The sequence below is a fragment of the Castor canadensis genome, chromosome 15, assembly GCF_047511655.1.
Source record: "Castor canadensis chromosome 15, mCasCan1.hap1v2, whole genome shotgun sequence".
NCBI classification, from domain to species: domain Eukaryota; kingdom Metazoa; phylum Chordata; class Mammalia; order Rodentia; family Castoridae; genus Castor; species Castor canadensis.
In genome coordinates this window covers 10,068,888-10,092,518 of record NC_133400.1, presented here as the reverse complement: position 1 = coordinate 10,092,518, position 23,631 = coordinate 10,068,888, and the positions used below count along the sequence as shown (strand labels likewise).

At 40.6% G+C, this 23,631-nt stretch overlaps 1 protein-coding gene across 2 annotated transcripts in view; it reads right to left on the bottom strand.

Annotated features, from left to right (window-relative positions):
* Nucleotides 1-23,631, bottom strand: part of Adamts18 (ADAM metallopeptidase with thrombospondin type 1 motif 18) — a 135,431-nt gene that overhangs the window by 21,192 nt on the left and 90,608 nt on the right. For both annotated transcript variants that reach the window (XM_020162447.2, XM_074055616.1), the window contains exons 13-16: nucleotides 21,665-21,837; nucleotides 17,996-18,126; nucleotides 17,147-17,270; nucleotides 16,211-16,455 (exon numbers count right to left, since the gene is read on the bottom strand). In XM_020162447.2, the coding sequence (XP_020018036.2) occupies nucleotides 16,211-16,455; nucleotides 17,147-17,270; nucleotides 17,996-18,126; nucleotides 21,665-21,837 (673 nt within the window). The remainder of the gene's footprint in view (nucleotides 1-16,210; nucleotides 16,456-17,146; nucleotides 17,271-17,995; nucleotides 18,127-21,664; nucleotides 21,838-23,631) is intronic.

Sequence of the window (23,631 nt, the reverse complement as noted above, 5' to 3'; positions counted from 1 at the left end):
AAGCATTTAAAAATATTGCTGTGAAGAGCAAGACACATTAAAAGAAGTATTAGAGTGAAGATAAAAGTGTCCTCACTACTAATAAAAAGCAATCAAGGTATCAGTTTTCCCCCATCCTCCACTCAAGCCAACCATAAAAGATTATCAATGCTATCAACAGGAAGAGACTTGCTCCCTATGCCATTGTCAAAGCTGCCTCCACATCTGGTATCCATAGACTCCGCCTCTTCCATTTCCAGGATGTCCCACTCTGGCTTCTGTCTAAAACCTGTCCCTCATTATGTGCTGGATTCCATATTCCCTCACCTCCTTCAGGATCCCACTACTAACATTGCCCCCTGTCTCCTGAGCCTTACTCAGATTTCCCTGTTTTATTTAATTGACCATTTCCATCAGCATCAAAACATATCTCTCATCTTAAGAACAAAAGTTATCTTGATTCTATATATCCCTCTAACTCATGCCCCATTTCTCTCTTGTCCTTCATAACAAAAAATCCCCAAAGAGCTTCTCTTACTCTTCGTTTCTGTGTTTCCTCATTGGTCCATGACCCATGTCAACCAGCTGCTGCTCCCCACCAAGGTGCTCTTCACCTTGTCAAACACAGTTAGTAGAGGGTCGTCTTCTTCAACCAGTCACCAGCACTGGCTATAGCTGCTCACTTCCTCTATTTGACATCAGAACTCCTCTGTTTCTTGTCCAGTGTAACTGACCCTCATTCCTATCTCTTTTGCTGAATCCCCATTTCCTATCTATTCAATGTCAAAGTGACCTCAAACCTAAATAACTTAAACTGAACCACGTGTGGCTAACAGCTACTAGTCTCTAATCACCACATTCACTTATTCAGTTGCCTACTCGACATCAGTACTTGAATGTTAAAAAGGCATATTCAAGCCCAATATTAAACTTGTCATGTTCTTCCCTGTGCCCAGAAAGGCTTTTCCTCCTTCCTTCAGCCTTCTCCACACATGAAATGACAGCCCATCCTTCTCATTGTCCAGGCCAAGCCAGAATGTTGGCGCTGCCCTGGATTCTTCTCTTTCTCTCACAATCACATTTAGTAGGCCAGGAAATGGGGTATCTTTTTAGTATATCGCGTATCTTATTACCTCTTTGTTTCTGCCACTGCCCTGACCTGTGCTACTGTCATCTCTCTTCTGATTTCCATGGCAAGGGCACTGAAGACAGCACTCTAGGGAGGACAGAAGTGATATCCTCCAGGGGAGAAGACAACACAGGTCCACGTGTAAAAATAATTCAGTGACAGTTACTTCATAGGTTAAAAATCAAATGCTGTAGAGCCTGGCAGGGGAAATCAAATCCTTCTATGAAAGGGGGAAAAAAAAGTATCACATGACTATCTAAAAATCATAGGACCACCTTAAACAGTTTGGTAGCTATCATTTAATTGACAAAATGTTGTTTCATTTTTTGAGATAGAGTCTCACTGCATAGCTCAGGCTGGCCTCATACTCATGATTTTCCTGCCTCAGTCTCCCCAGTACTGGGATTATGGGTGTGTGATACTATACCTAGCTTGACTAACGAAGTATCTTGATGGTGACCTGAGCTAAGAACCCAAACCAACAAAAACGTGCTACATTTTCTTTGAGGCCTTCTAGTCCCCTCCCTCTCCCCATAATTAGAATGAGATGATGAAATCCTGAGAAAGTGAAATACTTGAGCTAAAAGAACAGCACTGAATGAAATATTTAGAAGCAATAGCTTCTAACAGTTCTAATAGTTTCTAATATGAAACTAACCTATTTCATATTATCAAGGTCACAAGAAATTTATGTTATTGAGCCAAAGCAAGAAGAGAAAGAATTCACTTTACTGTAAATGTTCACAGGAACATGTAATATTAAATTAGTAACTCACAAAGGCCAGAGTAGCTGGATATGCATATGGGTGTATGTCTGTGCTCTCTTACAGTTTTGTTGCTGCTGTTTGGTGGTACTGGGGTTTGAACTTGGGGCCTTGTGCTTGCCATGCAGGTACTCTACCACTTGAGCCACTCCCCAGTCCTCTATTACAGTTTTACCGATAGTGTTGTGTACAGCATATTGTTTATGTTCATTTGTTGAACAAATTGATGCATTCAGTGAATGCATAAATGAATAAAGGCACCCCAACTTTATAAAGCCAAATGCCCAGATGCTTGGCTTTAATGTTTCTGTAGCTATCAATCCACATGCAGAGTTCTGTGATCCTGTAGTCTGAAAGACATCTGTATAAACCAGTAGCAAGCTGAGTTGAGAATTTATTTTGCCAGGTGCAAGTGGCTTACACCTGTAATCCTAGCTACACTGGGTACGGATAGGGAAGATCACGGTTCCTGGACAGCCCAAGCCCAAAGTTCACGAGACCCCATGTCGACCAATACCTGGGTATGGTGGCACATGCCAGTTATCCCAGTTTCGCAGGAGGTTGAGCTCAGGAGAGTTTCCAAAGGCACAAGACACTATCTCATATTGAGGGGGGGGAGCGGGAGGGGGTGGAGTGGGTGGTAAGGGAGGGGGTGGGGGCAGGGGGGAGAAATAAACCAAGCCTTGTATGCACATATGAATAATAAAAGAAAAATGAAAAAAAAAAAAAAAGACACTATCTCAAAAATAACCAAAGCACCAAGGGCTGGAGGAGTGGCTCAAGCGGTACAGTGCCTGCCTAGCAAGCGCAAGGCCCTGAGTTTAAACCAAAGTACCACCTTTAATCCCCCCAAAAGTATTTATTTTAACAGCCCATAAAGGCTTCTTAAAGAAACTACAAACTTAAACAAATAGGAATCAAGGTCAAACAGATGAAAGATGAGTACATGTAAATTATTACACTATATTATTTGCTTCTCAGAAATAAATAAGATGCTCACGTCCCTTTATTCTATATTAAGGAGGAACGTAACCAAGAACAGAACATACAGCAGTTATCTTTCATCTTACTGTTTGGTGCTTGTCAACAGTTTGTTCCTCTGTTGAAAACAGTCAATAGAATCTCTGTGGGTCTCTCCTGCTCTTAAAAAGACTGAATTCTAATAAATAAATAAATACCAGCCTCAAGAATGAGTATGTCACTCATGGGCCCAGTACAAAATGAAAACTCTAGGCCTCTTATTTAAAATCTAATTAAGAGTTTAGCACAGCATGGAATCAAAAATAGGTCCTTCTGAGCATGAGGTCCACTGTAACTTGGTCAGTCCCACGGCCAGCTCTGCCCAAACTTACAACCCAGGACTTTCCCAACTGGCTCAGTTTTAAAAGTTTTCAAATTCCAAATGACCCTTTGCTCTAGTGACTCTAGCCTGTCTTTATAGGTGAACATGCTAGCCACCAATTTGCTGACCTGTTTACGTCTAAGTAACTACAAAAGCCAGAGTTTTGTGTTAAGATGCTGGTGACCATCACAGGCGTCCTCTTCCATTGTAAACCAGGAGGACCATGGAAAGATATGCACACACCCACAAAGCTAAGAGTCTAACTTCCTCTACGAATGCTGGAGAATGTATCTTAGACAAGATGTAATTTGAAAATGATAATAACCATCACTCGTATTTCTGTTAAAACCTTTTCAGCGGCCTTGTCCAGAGCAGTCAGTTGCTTTTCTCAGCACCACTGGAGAATGCAATTCCCCACCCCCAGGTCCTAGCAGCACCACATGCTTGCCATCATGTCACAGCATCACGATAATGCCACTTGTGCGCAGCCCCACGCTGCATGTCAGGTTGTATAGCCAAGCTGTTAAACGTACAGATTTGGAAAGACCGCCAGTGATTCAGTCTACTTAACTGGACTTAGTCCAGGGAACTTTCCAGCCAACTGGCATTGGGTCTCTAATTTACAGCTGGCAAGAAAACTCTTTAAATGCTTCCAGGTCCTCAATAGAACTGTTTAATGTCTACCTTTAACACACGAACCACCTGAGTTCAGACACAACACTCAGCAGCTTTTGACCGCAGGGTGCAGAGCTATAAAATTTACAGCTTCTTAAGTTGAAAAACCACAGACAGGGGCTGGAATCTACCACCTGCACTCTGAAGGAAGGGGATGTCATTTCTGCCTAAGGCACAAAGAACACTTGGAGTGGTGATCTTGGGTAAATAATTTTCTTTCTTTTGCTTCCACTTTTAATTGTTAGTGTTAAAACTATAAATTCCTCCACCAGCTTTGTATTCATTTGATTATTTAAGGTCTTTTTTTTTTTTTTAAATAAAGAAGTCCTAATTTTCCCATGGAAATCAGAACGATGGATAGGTTTTAAAGACTGGCTTTTTATTCATTGTATGGTATGAAACTTGGTTCTTGGCTTCTATGTTGTATTTGATTGCTTAAAAAAAAAAGAGCAATTCCTTCTGGATGCTTCTTGTATGCCAGGCAAAGTGTTGTAAATGAACCTCTTACTTAAAGTTGATATTAATATGATGCAAGGGTGGTATTAATATTCCAAAGTGTAGATGAGTAAGTCAGTACCCAAGGTCACACATCCGGTCACAGACAAAAATGAAATTCAACTCTTTGATATCAGGTAGCTCTAAGATGTGACAAAGGCTCTCTCACCACACTGCCTCTCATTATTTGTTAAAAAGCTGTACTGACACGCACTGGCAAGGCTTTATCACTGGGATTCAATAGCATGCCAAACCATTTAATTTGTGAACTTGAAAGTTTGATTTCTTGAACATGCTATTACGTAATTTAAGCCTAGGTAATCCTTAATCTCCTTTGCATTCACTTAAATGTTTTATTCACTGTTAAAACAACTGAAATGCAATAGCCTCTATTGATAAGTCCTTTCTTTAGAAATCTCAAATGGCACCATATGCCATATGTCTCAGAAAAGGAGCATTTCTGTGGTACAGATTCACGTTTTTGAAAGTTGGTATAGTTTATGGAACCCCTGTGATGTTAAAATTCAGCCAGTTTTCTTTGCTGCCTTCTTGTTTGCTTCAAAGGCTTGAGGAACACAACCAGGTACCGTCATTGCTAGTATGTGTGAGTGAGCCGGATTTGACAAGTGACAGTAACACAAAGATGTTGCTTGGGGGCTTGGAAACACATCTGTTAAGCAGCCTCAAAGGTGTGAGCTGACACACCGACTCTCAACCATGGTACTAATTCAACTCATCAACATTCCTCCGAGTTTAGTGCCGAGAAGTACTAGTGTTGTCCAGCCTGTCACAGAAGCATTTGCCATCAATTAACCAGAGCCCTCCACTCCAAACAGCAAATGGTAACATCCCGACAAATAATGTGCCACCGCCAAAGTCCCTCGGAACAGTCCTTTCGCATCTGACTTTTCTATCGTCTGTTCTGAATTAATTCCCCATCACTTCCTGGCCTCTTGTTTCTGTGTCTTCACTCTGTCCACACTGCTTGGCTGATCTCTCTTCCTCACACTGGTTTTATCTTGAGGAACATCTTTACCTAGGAGAGAATTCAGTCAGCAGGGTCCGAAGGAAGGAACTAGATGAAAAGGTAATTAATACTTGGCTGATGGTGCTCACATTGTCATCTCATTGATCAATGTGCCTTGTCCACCTGGTCCCCTGCCCCCCCATCATCTCCTCTTGCCAAAGAATAGAGGAAGGTGTTTATTATAGTAATTTTCTTTAGCTGTCTTTTCCTTCCTTGGAACTAGCCTGGGGTTAACCTATTTCTCACTGTCATTACCAAGGTGGCTACATTTTTTCACCATCTAGATTCTCTTGTGATACAGTATCAAATAAAGATGGGCCTTCAAACAGTTAAACACCTCCTTCTGCCTCTTAACACAGAGGGAAAAAATATCCCTAATATGAAGGAGAAGTCTCATTTTTAAAGACCTTGTGAAAAAGCAATGCTGTAAAAATACAGTGATCATATTTCGGTTATAGAGTAACAACCTGTGCTATCATGTCATCCTGAAAGGCTCTGTTTATCAGACAGGGATGAAGTCACTTTATAATGAAACACTCATGACAAATTTCCTCACTTCTACTCCAACTGCATGACAGTTTGATAGAGAACATGACTCATTCATTGTTCCATGGTGTGTGTGTAACAGAGAGAAAGAGACCGAAAGGGCAAGAAACTGAAAGGGGAAAAAAAAAAAAGAACATAAACTGGCAAGAAAGTACATCTTCAGTCACTTCTAAAGAATGTGTCATCTCTAAATGGACACCTTAGGCTGGGGACATAGCTCAGTGGTTGAGTGCTTGCCTAGTATGTATAAGGCCCTAGGATCAATAGAAGAAATGAAGGAAGAGAGGGCAGGGTGGGAGAGAGAGGGGTAGGGAGGTAGTAGCTAATCATGAAATAAAAGAATTTGCAATTTAACCCTTATTGCCAAGGCCTCTGAAAATTGTACATTAATATATCTTTTACAAAATGCGCTAAGCAAAGAAGCCAATGACCTTAAATTACCTATATCTAAATCTCAAAATGGAAAAACATACTCAGAAGCCCAGCGCAGATAGTTCTACATCAGATGAAATGAGTGCTTTTCAACCAATCCATGTGAAAATTTCAATTCTAATTCTCACTTTTCACATTTCTATTACTTAAAATTTAATTCTTATATCATCACCACCACCCATACACTAAATTTAGTTATTTGGGTGTGTAGAGTCAACACAGACTTAAGCTATTCTTGTTCCCAAATCCAATCAAATAATGCAGTAACCTACTCACTCATCCTAAACACTGCTGAAATATAACTCACAAAATCTTTCAGATGACTAACAAGTTCATGAGTTCATTGAGAGAATTTTTTTTTAGTCTCCATTCCAGACTTACATAGTAGAGAATAAGTTAAAATAGATGAAAATTTTCTAGTTTTATAAACTTATATCTTTTGTGATCTCAGGAAGAGATTACAAGTGCTACTGTCAAATCAACATTTCTTTCCTTGGGGTCTGGAGCATGTATGTATATGATTAGATTTTTCCCTGGGCAATGCAGAAGCATTAGTCATGTATATGTTTATGTGCATATGTGTACTATTTCCAAACAGAAACTTGATTGGTGAGCTTAAATAATGCCTAACAAACTGAAGGCCTAAGACAATCACACAAATCCTTGATTACCCTTAGGAATTTCCCTTGCCAAGGAGGAAATCAATGTGGCCAGTACTGTTTAAATTGACATCCACCTGTTGCAAATGTCGAAACCATGGTGAGAGCCAAGGATCCAAGAAGAACAACTGCCTGTTAAAGAGACTGCATTTTAAAATTGGACCGGCTCGTGACTTAGTGATAAAAGTAAAAGTCTGCTTTCCATTAGTTTAAACTTTGAGCTCCCCATGAAGACATTCTATAAAGTTTTGACATATAAAAATAACCAGAAGCAGAAGATACTTTTATTTGGTGTCAGGCCATGCACTTATTTCTTGGGGTTAACTGACATCAGTCAATACTCCCAGGGTTCTTTTACTCTACCTCGCATTAGGAAATATCCAGAAATACAAAGAAAGACCTGAGAAGCCCACCATCCTGGGGAGGCAACTTCCTATGTGGCGATTATTCACAATGGACAAGGGAAGTTCTTTAGGAAGCAAACTGATTCTTCAAATGCATTTTAGGAGATCAAAATTCATGACTTGGGTTTGAAAGAAGATTGTACTTGTTAATTGAACAAAGAAATTTTTATCATTGGATGACACTCAGTCAATGATGTTTTATTTTTAATGTTCCATGATGTTCTACAATGCCAACTGTGAAAACTTGAGAAGATAGGTAAATTATCATTTGATAATATAACGTTCCAGGTGCTATAAAAAGTGTCTTAGGACAGTGCTGTAGGACAAAGACGAAGACATTAGTTCAGTCTGGAGAAATTAGTTTCCAAATAAAGAAATTAGAATCCAGGCAACTTAAGTGATTTGTCCAAAGTCACACAGCAGCAGTTAGTCCATGTCACCACCTACTTATAAAAATGTTCCCTGTCCAACCTGTGATGCTTCCAAGAAGAATGGGACTCATGTACCAAAACTTGTTCTTCACATTCTTTAAAGACTTGAGACCACAATTTTGGGATGATTTGATTTATATCTTTCCCAATGGTGCATCTTCAATGGCTAGCATAGAACTGGTATCAAATGGGCAACCCACAAATGTTTACTTTTTCTTAAAATCAGACATTGATAGGAAATGAAGAGAAGAATGCTTTGAAAACAATTGCCTAAATTGATACATACCAACGTGGTTGAAGATGGAAGTCAGCTAAGATATTGGGAAGATGAGCTCCAATATATAGAATGACAAAGAAAGAAGAGCAATATTCTTAAAATGCCATCCTTGACAGATGTGGCAAACACACCCTTCTGAATTTTACACTGTAATAAGATTTTAGAGAACATGTAATAATTTTAAGTGGCTAAGGAGAAAGTGCTTTTGTTCATGGATTTATGCATTCTGTGACTGGAGCAGCACTTTTCATTTTAGTAGGTTCCCACACTCTGATTTCAGCATCCCACAGGATTGTAAAACATATTCAACATTTTTATATTAGAGTGAACATAGTTTTGGCTTTAAAAGTATTCATTTTGATACAATTCATACTTGTATGGAAAGGCATATGAACTTTATTTAACTTCTTATAAAGAATTAAACCATGGATCACTTGCAGATTAAGATGGAGCCTAGTTTTAGAAAAATGTTATTTATTACTTGTCGTAATTTAAAGTTTTAAAAATAACTGTGTTCTATCCATTTTTGAGAGATACAAGCACGTGTTTAAAACTTACCAGAAATCTGATGATGTACTCCTGAGAACAATGCTTTAAATGTATAAGGCAATAACCCAAATTCTTTAAAAGATAAAATAGACATAATACTAGGTTATTGGATCTGACTTTTTAAAGCTTTGAATATGTTTGCAACTTTTGTGTGTGCGTGTATGCACATGTGTGTGTACATGGTGTGTGCACGCATGTGTACAGTGTGTGTACACAGTGTGTGTGCATGTGCACGTGTACAGTGTGTGTGTACACAGTGTGTGTACGTGTGTGTACAGTGTGTGTATGTACAGTGTGTGTGCACGTGTGTACAGTGTGTGTGTGTACAGTGTGTGTACAGTGTGTGTGCACACTGTGTGTGTGTGCGTGTGTACAGTGTGTGTACGTGTGTGTACAGTGTGTACGTGTGTACAGTGTGTGTGTACACAGTGTGTGTGCGCGTGTGTACAGTGTGTGTGTGTACACAGTGTGTGTGTGTGAGTGTGTGTGGTAGTAAGGATTGAACTCGGACTCATGCTCTACCACTTGAGTTATGGCCCCAGTCCTTTTGCTCCTAGTTTGTGTTACAGTGTCTCACGCTAACCTTGCCCACTGAACCTTGGTCCTCCTACCTCTGCCTCCTGAGTAGCTGGGACCACAGCAGTGCACCACCATGCCAGGCTTGCTTTTGAGACAGAGTCTGCTAACTTACTTTTGTCCAAGGCCAGCCTTTGACTGTAATCCTCCCATCTCTACCTCCCAAGTTACTGGGATTACAGCCATATACCACACCTGGCTATTTGCAACTTTTGAATGAAACCAGAACTCCTTTAAAAGTCATATCCAGTCAATCTCGCAAATTTCCATCTAGACTGTTTTTTGACAAGACACACTTCTAGGATATACATTCAGCTTTCACTAAATCTAGAAGTCAAATGAATGTATAAAGTAGGACTCTAAAACAATAGCCAAGCAAATGTGACTTTACTTCACCATGATAAAATTATAACTTTGTATTACTGGATATATACTGTGGTTCTTATTCTCTTTTTACATAGTTAAAAAAAAAGCACGTTAAAACAAATGCATACATATCCAATTGAACTCACAGCATGCATTTTTATGATTTTATTGAGGTCTACTCAATATTTCTCCTGACACGTCAGCTGTTGTTCAAGGAACTATCTGTATTTAAGAGAGAATAGATAAGCCTGGCCAATTTTAAAGAATTCCATTCCCAATTGAGGCCAAACTTCCCTTTCTCAAAAATTACTTCAAAAATAAACCAGGAAATATCTTGGACTTGGTGAAGAACCCAAAGTTTTAGTTTTTCTCAGGTTGAAATAATGCAGTTGAATGAGATACAGAGCCATCTTACATTAAGCAAAGCACAAATAAAAAGGCTGGGGCTGACGGAGTGGCTCAAGTAGTAGAGTGTCTGCCTAGCAAATGTGAGGCCCTAAGTTCAAACCCCGGTAACACCAAAAAATAAATAAAAATAAAATAAATAAGTAAAAAGACTCTGCTTGAAGCTAGTATACTATTTGGTGACATGTCAATAGTCTGTTTAATTTGATCAACACTGACAACAATGGGTCATTTCAGGTTTGAAAGATGAAAGTAAGAACAACTCACTCACTGTTTTCTTCCTCCCATCATCTCGTTTTATTCTGTTGTGACTTCCTTGCAGAGAATACATACTTAATGGCAAAGCTTAAAGTACGAACAGAGCTGTGAACAACTAGAATGGTTTCATGTTTATGAGCAGAACTGCAGGGGAAACAACAAAAAACAACAATGGCTCCCTGTCCTGAAGTAGTAAAAAACCTACTTCTCATCAGGAATGACTTGCACTTGGTTCTGATTGTCCAGGGCAGAAGCCATGAGAGCCACCTAACCCACTTCCTTAGGTGGGTTTTCTCAGCCACAGAAGCTGGGCATGTGTACGTTTTCTTGGTGATGGATCAAAGACCTCTTGGCACAGCTAGTGAAGCCATGTCGCTCTAAAACTGATACCCTTCAAGCTAAATATATTCTACAAAAGGAAAAGAAGTTTGCTACCATGCTTGTTAGAAAAGAAATAAAGAAACAGATACATCTGAGAAAAAGTACTGAACAAATAAACCAAGCCTAGAAATCTTTAATTTGGGAGTAAATTCTTATGCCTTACAGTGGTTTTAAGGTCTGGATTCCTTGTAGAGTTCCAAACTACCCTGGCCTTAGTCCAATTTGATTTGGAATTCCTAATTCTTCCTCTCAAATGAGAGAGCCGAGAGGAAGGAAAGGACATTTCTCAAGGACGGGTTTTCTGTAATAAGCGTGGCAAGATCTTTCAGGTTTCTTCTTCCACGTAGACAGAAGTGGCTGGACCCAGTGTTTCAAGTCTGGAAGGTGACGGGATGTCAATTCATGGTCAAGGTCTATGGCCAAGTTTGCAAACACAAATGTCTACTGGGTCCATGAGTGTCTCCTTCTGGAGAGATTGAAAAGTCTGTATTTTTACAGAAAATCCCCTGGCATTGATCCACTTTGTTTTCATATTATGTGATCTGGGACCTGGATTTGGTCGTGGTTACCAGTGTGCTAACTATGGTTTGAGGTTTACTTTTAGTGCTTTTAAAATATATGTCAGGGCTGGAGGCGTAGCTAAGCAGTAAGAGTACCTGTCTAGCAAATGTAAGGCCCTGAGTTCAAACTCCAGTACCGCCCCCAAAATTAAAAGAAATAAAAAATACCTGTCATATGCTCCGAGTCAAAAAAAAATGATGATAGAGAATAAGTTTTTGTAGTCACTGAACTAACCTTTAATTAACCTATGATAGCTGGAGGAGTTAGTGTTATTTGTCCGTTTTACAAACGCGGACATGACTGAGAAACTTGCCCGCATATAGCTAACATCTGTACTTTTAACCTTAAGTCTCAAGTTACATGTGGTTATTTTTTGTTAATTAGCTTTTACTACTGTTTGTGAGTAATTGTTTAAGACTAGCACCATTCGATAACTCCTACATGGAGAGCAATCCTTCTTTTTGTACCACCATGACCCAGAAGAAACATCTCTCTCACAATCAAGTAGTCTTCCAACATTTCAGGAAATACTGCGGTTTTGAAATCTGAAGAATAAATAGCGTGGTCTTAAAACCAAAAGCAACACTCTGAAAGCAGGGTTCTCTGGTTGCTTCCCGAGGTCAAGGGAACACTTGGGAAGTATACTCTAAAGTGAACTTGCACAGCTTTTGAGTGTGGGTTGAGACACGCACAGCAGGAACCATGGCAGAAAGAACAGCTCAGATGCATCCCAATTCCTACAACAGGGACATCTCCACTCTCCTGCTTGTGGTTGTGTAGGGGCAGGGCAAAAGTACATGACAAAATGCTATGGTCATGACACAAAATTCCAGGTGTGGGGGTCCCTCTGACCCAGGGTTCAGCAGGATCCTCACAAGGCATTCTTGATTTGGGTACTATCAAGCAGCTCATCAGGCCGGGTGCAGTGGCTCACACCTGTAATCTTAGCTACTCAAGAGGCAGAAATCAGGAGGATCACAGCTCGAAGCCAGCCCCGGAAAACAGTTTGTGAGACCCTATCTTGGAAAAACCCAACACAAAACAGGGCTGGCAGAGTGGCTCAAGTGATAGAGTGCCTACCTAGCAGGTGTAAGTTCCTGAGTTCAAACCCCAGGACCACCAAAAAAAAAAGAAAAAACAAAAGGCAGCTTATCAAAGAACGCTGGGACCTAAGTGCTCTGCTCAGTTAGCAACTGGCATACTACTGCACAACTTCAGGTGTTTCCAGGACTTGACTTATATGTTTGATCCAAGGCTGCTTTGGTGCATTTAAACCACAAATTCAAGTGCCTATTCTTTAATAGTTAGTCTTTTTTTCTTCCTTGCAGGACTGGGATTGAACCCAGGGTCTTGTACATGGTAGGCATCACTCTATACTTGAGCCATGATCCTTTTGTTTGTATTTTGAGATAGGATCTTGCTAACTTTGCCAGGGCTGGCCTGCCCCTGCCTCCCAAGTAGCTGGGATTACAGGTGTGTGGCACCATGCCTGGCTTAATAGCTACTCTTGAATATCAAAGGTGCATCTTGAATAGAAGGTGGCTAAAATGGAATTTCCCTATCCCTAACCTATTTCCTGGCATTTTCACAATAGTTACAGTGCTGAACACATCCTCCAAAAGCTAAAGGAAGAAGTCTAAGATTCTGTCCCCAACGCACTCTTCTCCCTCAGAGTCCATAACACACACATCTCCAGGACCTTTTCTATCAACTTTCTGTCTTACTCCATAATAACTGACAAGTAGATCCACTTCCTCTACCTTCACAGTCCTCACCTCAGTTTCAGCTCCTGGCACCTCTTACCTACAACTCTAGAAGAATCAGTTTCTTTGTTCCCCAATTCCCTCCCCGCCTCTCTAATCACTTACCCACACAACAGCCGGAGTGAATTTTTTCACGACTCACTCTGGTAAGATCTTGACACTGCTCTTAGCGTGAAACCCAAACTCCACAGCACGGTTTATACACAATCTGTGGCCCTACCTACCCCATGCCCCAATGCTGTCTTTTCTCACCACACTCCAGCTACATTGGACCATGGTTTGTTTTTTTTTCCCTCGTTCTAAAAAACTTAAGTTCATGCTCAACATGGCGGTTTTAATCACCACTTCTTTCAACCCGAGTTCCTGTACTCTTCACCTGGCTGGTTCCTCACACCTTTCACGATTTGCCTTAGATGGAAAGTCTCCCCCAGCCCCCTAATCCAATGACAAGCTGTTTTCTTTCCTGACACTGATTTTCCTACAGAGAACTTCCCATAGCCTACAGCTCTGTGTCATTCATCTATCTGTGTAACGCTGTGCTGTACTTTCCAACACTCCAAGTTTCACAACAGGGACACTTTTTCCACCGTCCTTATCCACAACCATAAAACCGAGTTTACTGCAAATGTGGGACCCCGATAGAAGCTGAGGCCACAAGATTCAGTGTAACTCAATGACTATTTAATGCAACGGGTTATTTCCACTTTATGCTTTCTAAAGTTCCAGAGACTCTAAGAATCCGTTAGGGAAACTTCAGGATGTCATCTAAACTCTCCCAGAATAATTCAACACACATGGAATCCAAACTCCCACACACAGGGTAAGAGAAATTCATTTTCTCTGCTTTCACTGCTGAGCTGTGTCGGGAGCTGCAAACGCTGACATCACAGTAGCGTGGTATTTGTTTAAAGAATCACCCACTGTGCCTGGGAACGAGGAAGATCAACCAGCTGCATCACTCTAGACAGAGTAAGAATCTGCCTCTGAAAATTGCTTTATTAATTACACATCTGACCAAAATGCCCTGCAAAGATTGAGGACACAGCATGCTTTACGCCCACAAGAGAAAGTACGACGGATAGTTTTCTCTGCACCAAGAAGAGTGAGTGCAAATGGTCTTAAATGAACTCGTTGATATACCCAAGACAGAAAGGAAATTTAACCATCAAGCAGGCTTCTGATAGCAATTCTCTTAATATCTGCATTTTGGATCAGCCTTCTAATTTCCATACTTACGTCTGTGTTGGGCAAGACGTGCTATCTTATACATTCATAATGGTGGCAGACATTTCCAAAGGGCACACTGTGTGTTTTCCCACTATTTTCCACTTCTTGTCTGCTTCTGTACCTCCTACAGAGCAATCACAGCAGTTCCTGCTGAGAAAAGCCTTACCATGCTGAGAGGTTGGGCCTTCCCAGCATGTCTGGTATAAGACGATGTCCTAGATGACAGCATCCGAAAGATTTGAGTTCAGTCTTCAGTCCTGCCACTTACATGTAACACAACCTCTTTAAAACTCAGTTTTCTCATCTTAAAATGGAGATGCAATAACCATACCAACCTGGTAAGGTGGTTGTAGACATTCAAGAAACTAATGCATGCTGGCCTCTGGTGGCTCACACCTATAATCCTAGCTACTCAGGAGACAGAGATCTGGAAGACTGCAGTTCGAAGCCAGCCTGGGCAAATAGTTCGTGAGACTCTATCTTGAAAATATCCTACCTTGAAGGGCTAGTGGAGTGGCTCAAACAGTAAGAGCGCCTGCTCAGCAAGTGTGAGTCCCTGAGTTCAAACCCCAGCACTGACAAAAAAAAAAAAAAAACTAATGCACGAAACTGCATAGAACAATGCACAGACACAGGAAGTCTGAGGATGGTACAGCCTTAATAATAATGCTAATAACAGTGGTGTCAAATGATGTCTCCTTTATCAGAGTAGAGCAGTGTGACTGGACTGAGTACAGACTTCACACTCCCAGAAGGAGAAAATATGGATGTCAGTCCACTTCTGCTTTTCCCTGGCTGTGTGAACAAAGGAAATATTTTAACTTTCCTTTAGACTAGATTCCCTATTTTTCTGGTAAGACATGAGGTAAGTGTTGTAGTTTAGATAAGTGTTCCCCAGAGGCCCATGTGTTAAAGGCCTAGACTCTTCTCATGGTGCAACTGGAGATAGTGGACCCTTTAAGAGGTGGGGCCTAGCGGGAGGAAGTTATGTCACTGGAGGTGTGCCCTTAAAGGGGATATTGGAACTCTGGTCCCTCCTTTTTCTCTTTCACTTCCTGGATGCCATGAGGTGAGAGCTTCTTCTGTACATTCCCATAATATACTGCCCAAAAAGCTATGGGGCCAACTGACCATGGACTGAAACCTCGAACACTGTAAGTTAAAATAAACCTTTCCTCTTATCAGTTGCATATTTCAGGTATTTTGTTACAATAATGAACAAGTGATTAAAATGATAAGTTTTACTACCTCAAATTTTGCAGGTTAAGAAAGTGAAGCTCAAAATGACTAATATGAGTGCTTTGTTTCATAAGTGTTCAGTAAGCACAGTCAGAGTCACTTCTACACACACTGAAGAAAATCTCTCACCCATCAGATGAAGCCATTTTGCCCTATTTTGTGAATGGGATAAAAACAGGCTCAGAGACATAATGAGGACTTAAGAAAATGCACACATGACCCTAATCTTTCAGAGTCACTTGGAAGGAAATATGTTGGCTGTGTTCATTTCTGTTATTACCCCCCCACCATTAATATGTTTTTCTTTTCTTATTTCTAGGGAAACAGCAACCTGTAAAATGATGATGGTTTTGCATGACTAGAACTCTGCTGACACCCAAGGAAGCATTTTCTCTACCACATTTCTACATCATGGGCCAGCTGACCTAAGACAAGAGTAGCTACAGTGTCCTCCAAATGACAGACACAGACAAGTTGGAATATTCTCACAAGTATTCTTGGTGTATCCCTTGGCACTCAAGAGAGCCAAGCATGATGGTGAAAGGCCAGCATATAAATGTGAAAATCAACACGTTCTCTTGGAGGCACTCTATCTTCTTCCCAACACTGGGGTTGCTAACTGCCTTTTCCTCCTTGCACTATGACAGTTAGTCTACTCAGAACAGGACTGAAAGGATTGGAGTCAACAATATCAATGCAGCGTTCAGAAACCAAATTGAGCTTACTTCAAAGACCAGCGTCTCGTTCGTGGGTCCTGGTGCGTACAGACGTTCCGGGCGGTTAAATGAGCGTTGGTACTCAAACGTGGTCCCAGCAAAAGGGAAGTTCCCAGGCCAGTCAATGCTCCAGCCCCCAGTGAGGTAATACTTTTGACTGAGGTTTCGAACGGCAAGATAACTGGAGGACATCTGCAGCTCTTGGATTTCAATATTTCTGGCCCCAACAGGAATGATGACCACTGGATGATATTCTATGTGGAAACAGTGATACATTTCTGAATTCTACACTGTGCACTGCAGAACAGTGAGACGTGCAGTGCCCACTTTTTATAGAGTTTTTGAATCAGGAATGCATTTGCATTTTTACAAAGTAAAAATGACCGGTCATTTCATTTTCCCAGGGGTGAAACACAAGAGGAAGAAAGTGTGACTTTGCCAGTGTCTTACTTTGCACACATCTATAGATGGACCACACACTCACCTCTTTCCCAGACCAACAAAGGCCTCAAATTCTTGTTCTTTTTAATCCACCTAGAAGAAACTTACAGCCATGTATCCACCATAGTGGTATCCAGAAAATGGGGCTCAAAAGTTTACTTAAGATGTTTAGATTTTTTTTTCAAATATGAATCACCACTGTGATTGTCTAAGTTTTGCAAAAAGTCTCCTTGTTTGGAAAATGCATGTGGGATATGTAGCAGCTTGGATGGCATGCTTAAATTGTGAAGGAGGAAGGTATTCACTCAACATACCTCCTGAGGTGCAATGCACTGATGAAATGCCTAAGAAAAAAATCCCACCTATCTCCCTTGTCCTTGCACAAGTGACAAATGCTATCGTTAGAGTGTCAGGTGAGCTAGTCTACCTAGCATGGCTCACACTTGCTCAGCTGCAGGAGGTGTGTCCCCCTGGCAATGACAATGAAATGGTGGTATCTCTCACCATTTGCTTTATGTTGGTTGCGGTACAGGCCTTTGTAAAACTTGCAAGTCGAATTATCACCTTTGCAAACTCCACACGCATCTGAAACTGCTTTAGAGCCAAGTTCATGATCACATCCCACTGGCTGTGACAAAAAAAAAAAAAAAAGTGAGAAAATCAAAGCTGTGAGAAGCCAGTGGCTGAGATTAACTACAAGATACATGGTTTTCTATATTTACAGAGTAAGGGAGGCAGTGTGGCTTATGGGTAGCAGCCCGGTCTCACGTTTGACTGGGGTTCAAGTTTTTCCTGGGCTGTTCTTAGTTGCATGACTGAACAAGTTGCATAATTTACCATGTCTGTGAAACTAAAATAGTCACCTGCTAATGCCAGGTGAGGTTTTTAGGGCCGGTCTACGACTGAATCGTAATAATGCCAGATACTGACCCTAAAACGATCAAAGACCTCAAAATGAAATTTAAATGAAAGAGAAAATGAGTATGAGACAAGAAAGGAAAAGCAACCAAGAGAAGCTGTTTCAAAATGTATTTGTGAGGTTCAAACACCGCAGTGAATACACTTAGTAAACATGCAAAAAAAGGTTGCAGTTATTAACATTTTTGCTTAATTCTACATCTTCTATTTTTGTTCTACCCATAGGTAAATGGAGTGAAAGAGAAGCTGAAATAATTGGCTGGGGGTCATGCCAAAAAATAAGTGGGGAATTTAAGAGATGTTGAGCATCCAACCTGAACAATTTGTTTATTTTCCCCATGTCACCTGCAAGAACATCCCAGCCTTCTTCATGGTGTGCTCTTGGTATACAGATAAACAGCATGACCCAACACCCCACGGTGTTCTCTTACTCACTTCACAAATCCCATTGATACAAACGTCGTTTTTGTGTGAGGAGCAAGGAGTCCCATCTTTCACCTTGCCGGACATGGCGAAAAAAAAATCAAAGTTCTCAGCCTTGCAGTACAGTTTACATCGATCTTCCTCTAGAAGCAAAGAGATCCAGAGAGGCCGTGGTCAGAAGGGAATTGTAAGCAACATGGTATGACCACCCAGAGGATTGATGAAATATTAATACATAAGAATTCTGTTTTCCAAACCCTTAGCAATGGTTACCACAGATGTGATAACTGAGCTGTGTAGCTAGCCTCCCTAGACAGGAAGTATTTTAGGCTTCACTAGCCCTGACAATATGTAAACGAAGGTGTCACTGTGCTCCAACTTTTTTTTTTTTTTTAAGTGGTACTGGGATTTGAATTTAGGGCTTCGCACAGTCTACCACTTGAGCCACACTCCAAGTCCTTTTTTTGCTTTAGCTTGTTCTTCAGTTAGGGTCTCATGCTTTTCCTGGGTTTGCCTCAGACCCTGATAATCCCACCCTGCCTCCCGAGTGGTAGGGATTACATGTATAGTATCAAGCCCAGTCTGAAACTTGTTTTTTTAAGAAACAAGTCAGGCCATAGTGTGATGACTTTGGTTTAGGACTAAACTATTATTCAATCTACAAAAAAGACATGCTTTAGATACTTAAGAAAAAAAGCACAGGGACAATAATGTTTATAAAATATATGGAGTAAAAGCATATCATGAAACAGAAGAAAGAACAAATAAACTATTCCTAAAAGCTATAAAGTAGGTTTTGTTGACTGTTAGAACCCTAAGAAGTTTCTGTATTACTGAAAAAAGATAAGCTACCTATTTACAGAGATTTTGTTATCATCAATGAGTGGTTATACCAATTTCTACAGTCAAAAGGGCTCCCCCTGGCCAGGAACTCTGGATGATGTATCTCACGTGGGACCTTCTGTAGGTGACAGTGAGAGATATCCCTGACAACAGTTTTACAACAAATGTGTAAACAGTTTGCAAACACTCATGTTTCAAAAAAACCTCTCGATAAAAGACAAAGTAAGTATGAGAGAAATTATTATTGGCAAAATATATAGATGTGTGGGTAGATTAAAAGTTTCTCAAGTACAATTTTTTAAATGGCAGTTTAGCTTAATACCTCTAATTTTTAGAAATGAGTTAGGAAGTTGGCTGGCATATAGCCTCTGTTTTCTCTATCACTCCCAAGAATTGACAAGTTTTTCCAGTACAAATTCCTGGGCAAGTTTATGAACTTACCCATAAGAAACAGGAGGAAAAAACATTCACTACTGTAGGACGTATGGTCTTATTTAGGAATAAGATCTTCATCTTGTTCATTTTGTTTTGCTTTGTTTTTTGAGACAGAGTCTGGCTATGTGGCCCAGGCTGCCTTCAACTCACAGTCTTCCTGCTTCAGCCTCCCAAGTGCTGAGATTACAGGTGTTTACCACCATGTCCACTTTCAAGTCATGGTCAGTCTCTTGTTCTGTTGTAAGCATTAGAAGGAGAAGTGGGGGACGTCCCAGGTCCTTAACTCTGCTGTCTCCCTCCATCAGGATGTGAGATCCTAAGGCTGGGGAGGATTCTTTACTCAGTAACTCTCCTGTAAGCTAGCAGAGCATCTCCTACACAAAAAGAACTCTGTAAACACCTGCAGAGTGAGTGAATGAAATTTCAAGCTCTCTACTTAATGAAAACTGCAGTGCAGACAGTGAAAGAACAAAAGGCATTTTCCATGTTATAAATTTATGCACTTAGCTTTCTCTTTATGTATCTAACACACAACCCATTTAAAGGGCAGTAATAGGACAGAGCCCATAAACACTATATTTTGAATGAAAGATAAAACATGGGAAATGCCAAAAAAGTATCCAAGAAGCCAATATGAAGAACAGAGGGCAAGTGAAGGCCAGCAGAGTCTTAGAACCATAGCTGAGAAACATGGGGTCAGGAGTAAACAACCAAGAGAAAAAAAAAATCTTCAAGTGGGCATTGTGGTGTACACCTACAATTCCAGCATTCAGGAGGATGAAGCAGGAGGACCATGAGTTTACCACCAGCATAGACTACATAGCAAGTTCCAGACCTACCAGGGTTACATTTTAAGACACTGGCTCAAAAATCCAAAAATAAATTCATAAAATGTTGAAGTTGACATTGGGATAACCCCAGCTCTCCTAACGAATCATCTGCTTGAACCTCCCTAGGTGGTCACTCACCCCGAGTCACCTCTAGTGACAGAGACCTCCCTAATTACAAAGGGGACACAGTAAGCCTGCCTTATTGGTGGATTTCTTGCGGGTAATTTTGACCAAGTGTGGTAAAGCAATAATACATTTTTAAAAATCAGAAGAAATGTCATTAACAAAAATTTTCATTCCCCTATGTGCATTATACAGCTCAGAGGATAGAGAGAACTCTCAGTCCGTCCTGTGTTTTCATCAGTTGTGCTTAAATCGTTGTGTTTTCTGCTGAGTGTTCCCCCTGCCTTTGATTTTATAAGAAGCATAAAGGCTTTGGAGAATGAAATGGATGAAGAATATTTTAGAGAGGCCGTCAAGGGAGGTCTCCGTGAGAAGGTAACATGAATTTTCCAAGAGATTCTTGGCCTTTGAATTAATGGTGCACTCTGAAGCAACTTCAAATAATTATAAGCCCCTTCTTTTCAGCATTTCTTTAATTTTTAAATATAACTAGTTTCTTTTCTTTAATTAATGTCTACACACATTACTCATTACTTCTTCCTAACACACAGCTTTCAGAATTTTCATACCTGTCTCTTACTATGCTTTTGGACAAACAGTCACAACCAAGCTAGAGCCATGTGACCAGGCTGGTGCTGAGTAAGTGACATTTCCCTCTCTTTGATTTGAAGGCTCTCATTGTAACATTAGCTTCCTGATGGTAACTGATGACACAGGTTTGTTTTGAGGATAGGAACAACCCATGAATTGTCCAAAAAATTCAGTCTTGTCCTTTTTCTACACACATGCAGTTGGGATTCACATGTACCCTTTCTCAAGGGAACATTGATGTGTTCTGATAATACAGGTGGATGTAGAAATAGAAAGAAAACAACTAGAATTGTGCGGCTCATTCTGCACGGGTAATGAAGTGTGCACTAAAATAAATGAAATAAATCTCAGATTGCACTAAAATAAATGCTGTGATGTTTAACCAAGATCAAAAAAATTTAATTTAAAAGGTAAAATGCAAGTCATAACTTCAAGTTAAGAAACACACACACACACACACACAGGCATACGTGCTATCAAACAAACAAGTCTTCCCATGCTGTAACCACCTGACAAGTCAGTTGCTGAGGATGGGGTGCCTACAGGGTACAGATGGTTTCATGAGTTTTCAGTCTGGACAACTCATAGGAGACAAAATTCCTGAAATGTCAAAGGTCAGTTTAGAAACTTAAGGACATGCCAAAAGGATATGGATCCTTTTGCTTACAGATGTGGGAGACAAGGAGTGTCTTGTGAAAAAGAAAGCATGGGAAAAAAAACCCAAAAAACAGAGCCAGGATGAGTCTGGGGAATGGAAGGCCAATATTGAAACTCATGGGCAGCCATTTCTCCTGGATTGTGTGTTCACATCACTGTCCACATAAAGACATTTATTTGAGCTTCACTGAGATGGAATTACCTTCCACCTTCATGTAGGGCTTCCACTGGTAGAACCATCCACGGAAAGGTTTGCTGTTATATTCTGCACACTGCTGGGCTCGAAAATCCAGGCTGTTTTCATTACAAGGGTTGATGTTGCATAGCTTATAAATACGGCCAGACCCAGGACAAAACTTGCCACCATACTGAGGCCTAAAAGAAAAGTTCAAGAACCTCAATGCTAATAAATAAATGGATTATTATTAGTCACATGCAATTATACAAAAAGGGACAGTCACAATAAGTATTGTCACAGTGTACAGTTGCCCACAGTTTATTCCCCAGATGTAAATATGGCACCTACAACTTGCCACACCCCTTCTTGCATCCATGGTAGATGTAATTAATAAGGGAATCCTTTTTTTCTTTTCCTTTATGCAGAAGCTTCACATGGCCTTGAAATCTTTCAACACACCCTTAGGCAGCCACTACCATTGCTCATTAATTGGATTGGTACATTAGATCAAACTTATTAGGCATCTCCAGTCCAATTTTTGTATTCTGCAATTTCTTTAATGACTGATTCTTGACACTTATCATATTGCCTCATGGGTCACGGAAATCTGTAAACACACGTAAATGTTCTCAGTAATGTGTGAGGGCATTTGGGTGCACCCCTCACCAAATGCATTGGCGTTAAATCTTTTCAAACAGTCTCATCCTGCATCTCTAGCTTTTCTCCCGTTTCCTGACACTCCCACCACCTTCCTATACTTTTCCATGCACCTGCTACCATGGAGAAGGTCAGGTCACTCAGGACAAGCAACAGAAAACCCCACTTGCCATGTTCTCCAGCCCAGCTTTGTCAGTTCTGGAATCTGACGTCCTGATTACTATCTGACTCTTGTGTTTTATTCTAGTCAGTTCTACACTCCGAGAGAAAACATTCTCTTGTTTTCATCCATATAATCACTTTTTAACTTTGCAGGTGGCCTACTACTTTCCTGCTGAGTACAATGGGAATGCATTTCCAGGGTAGAGAATCCCATTAGAACATAAATTATCATGTAATGGTAAGCTCCTGGAGCTGTTAGTTGGCAGGCTCCGATCTGCAAAAACCAGAAAGCCAAACAAAGAAAAAAGGGTCACAAACACACTGAAAATTACTTCAGACCACTTAGGCAGCCTGTTCTGTGCACAAGGCAATTGCCTTTTCTCAGGTCCCCAGTTCTGTAGCTTTTGTCACAGGCTAAAACTCAACTGTGGAATAAAACATATAAAAACACAGTGCCAACACATGACATGAAAGAAGGCTCCAGGTTAACACATTTACATGATTAAAATTCCTTGCTTCTGTAGGAAGACAAATATGCTATAAAACACCCCTAAATCTGCTTCAGCACAGTGTACCAATTCTCATAACTGCACACTGAGAAGGATTCAACAGAAAGTCTCACTGCAAGAATGAGATTTTTATGCTATTTCAAAATATTCTGGAGAAACTGCTTAAACATCCATCAGGCACAGTGCTAGATCAAGTCCCTAGAGAGTTCTTAAATGATCATCGAAGAAACATTTAGAAAACCTTAGACTACTGTCTCATAGCCTCAATATTCCCAGTCAGCTTTACAAGGCAGGTTTAAAACTAATTCTCAGATTAAGACGTGCTGTCTGAGATTTAGCACATCATGCCCCTTTGGGTTTTAATGATGTGGAAGAGCACCACGATGTGTTACTTTTTCAAATCCTGGAACTGTAGCATGGAAAAGACTTTTAAAGTAATATAGCTGCCTGTTCATTTCATAGACGAAGTGAAAAATGGCAGGTAGAGTTCAGAAACCTTGCTGGATGGCGGTCATAGGGCTGGAAGAGGCAATGCAGAGCTCAACCTCTGACCTCTGGACCCTGTCTAGAATTCTTTGATTGCTCCACTATCCCTGCATTAAACTGAGTTGCACAGGAAGAGGGAGAAAGAGACGGTAAGCACAATGGTTAGGGAGGAATGGC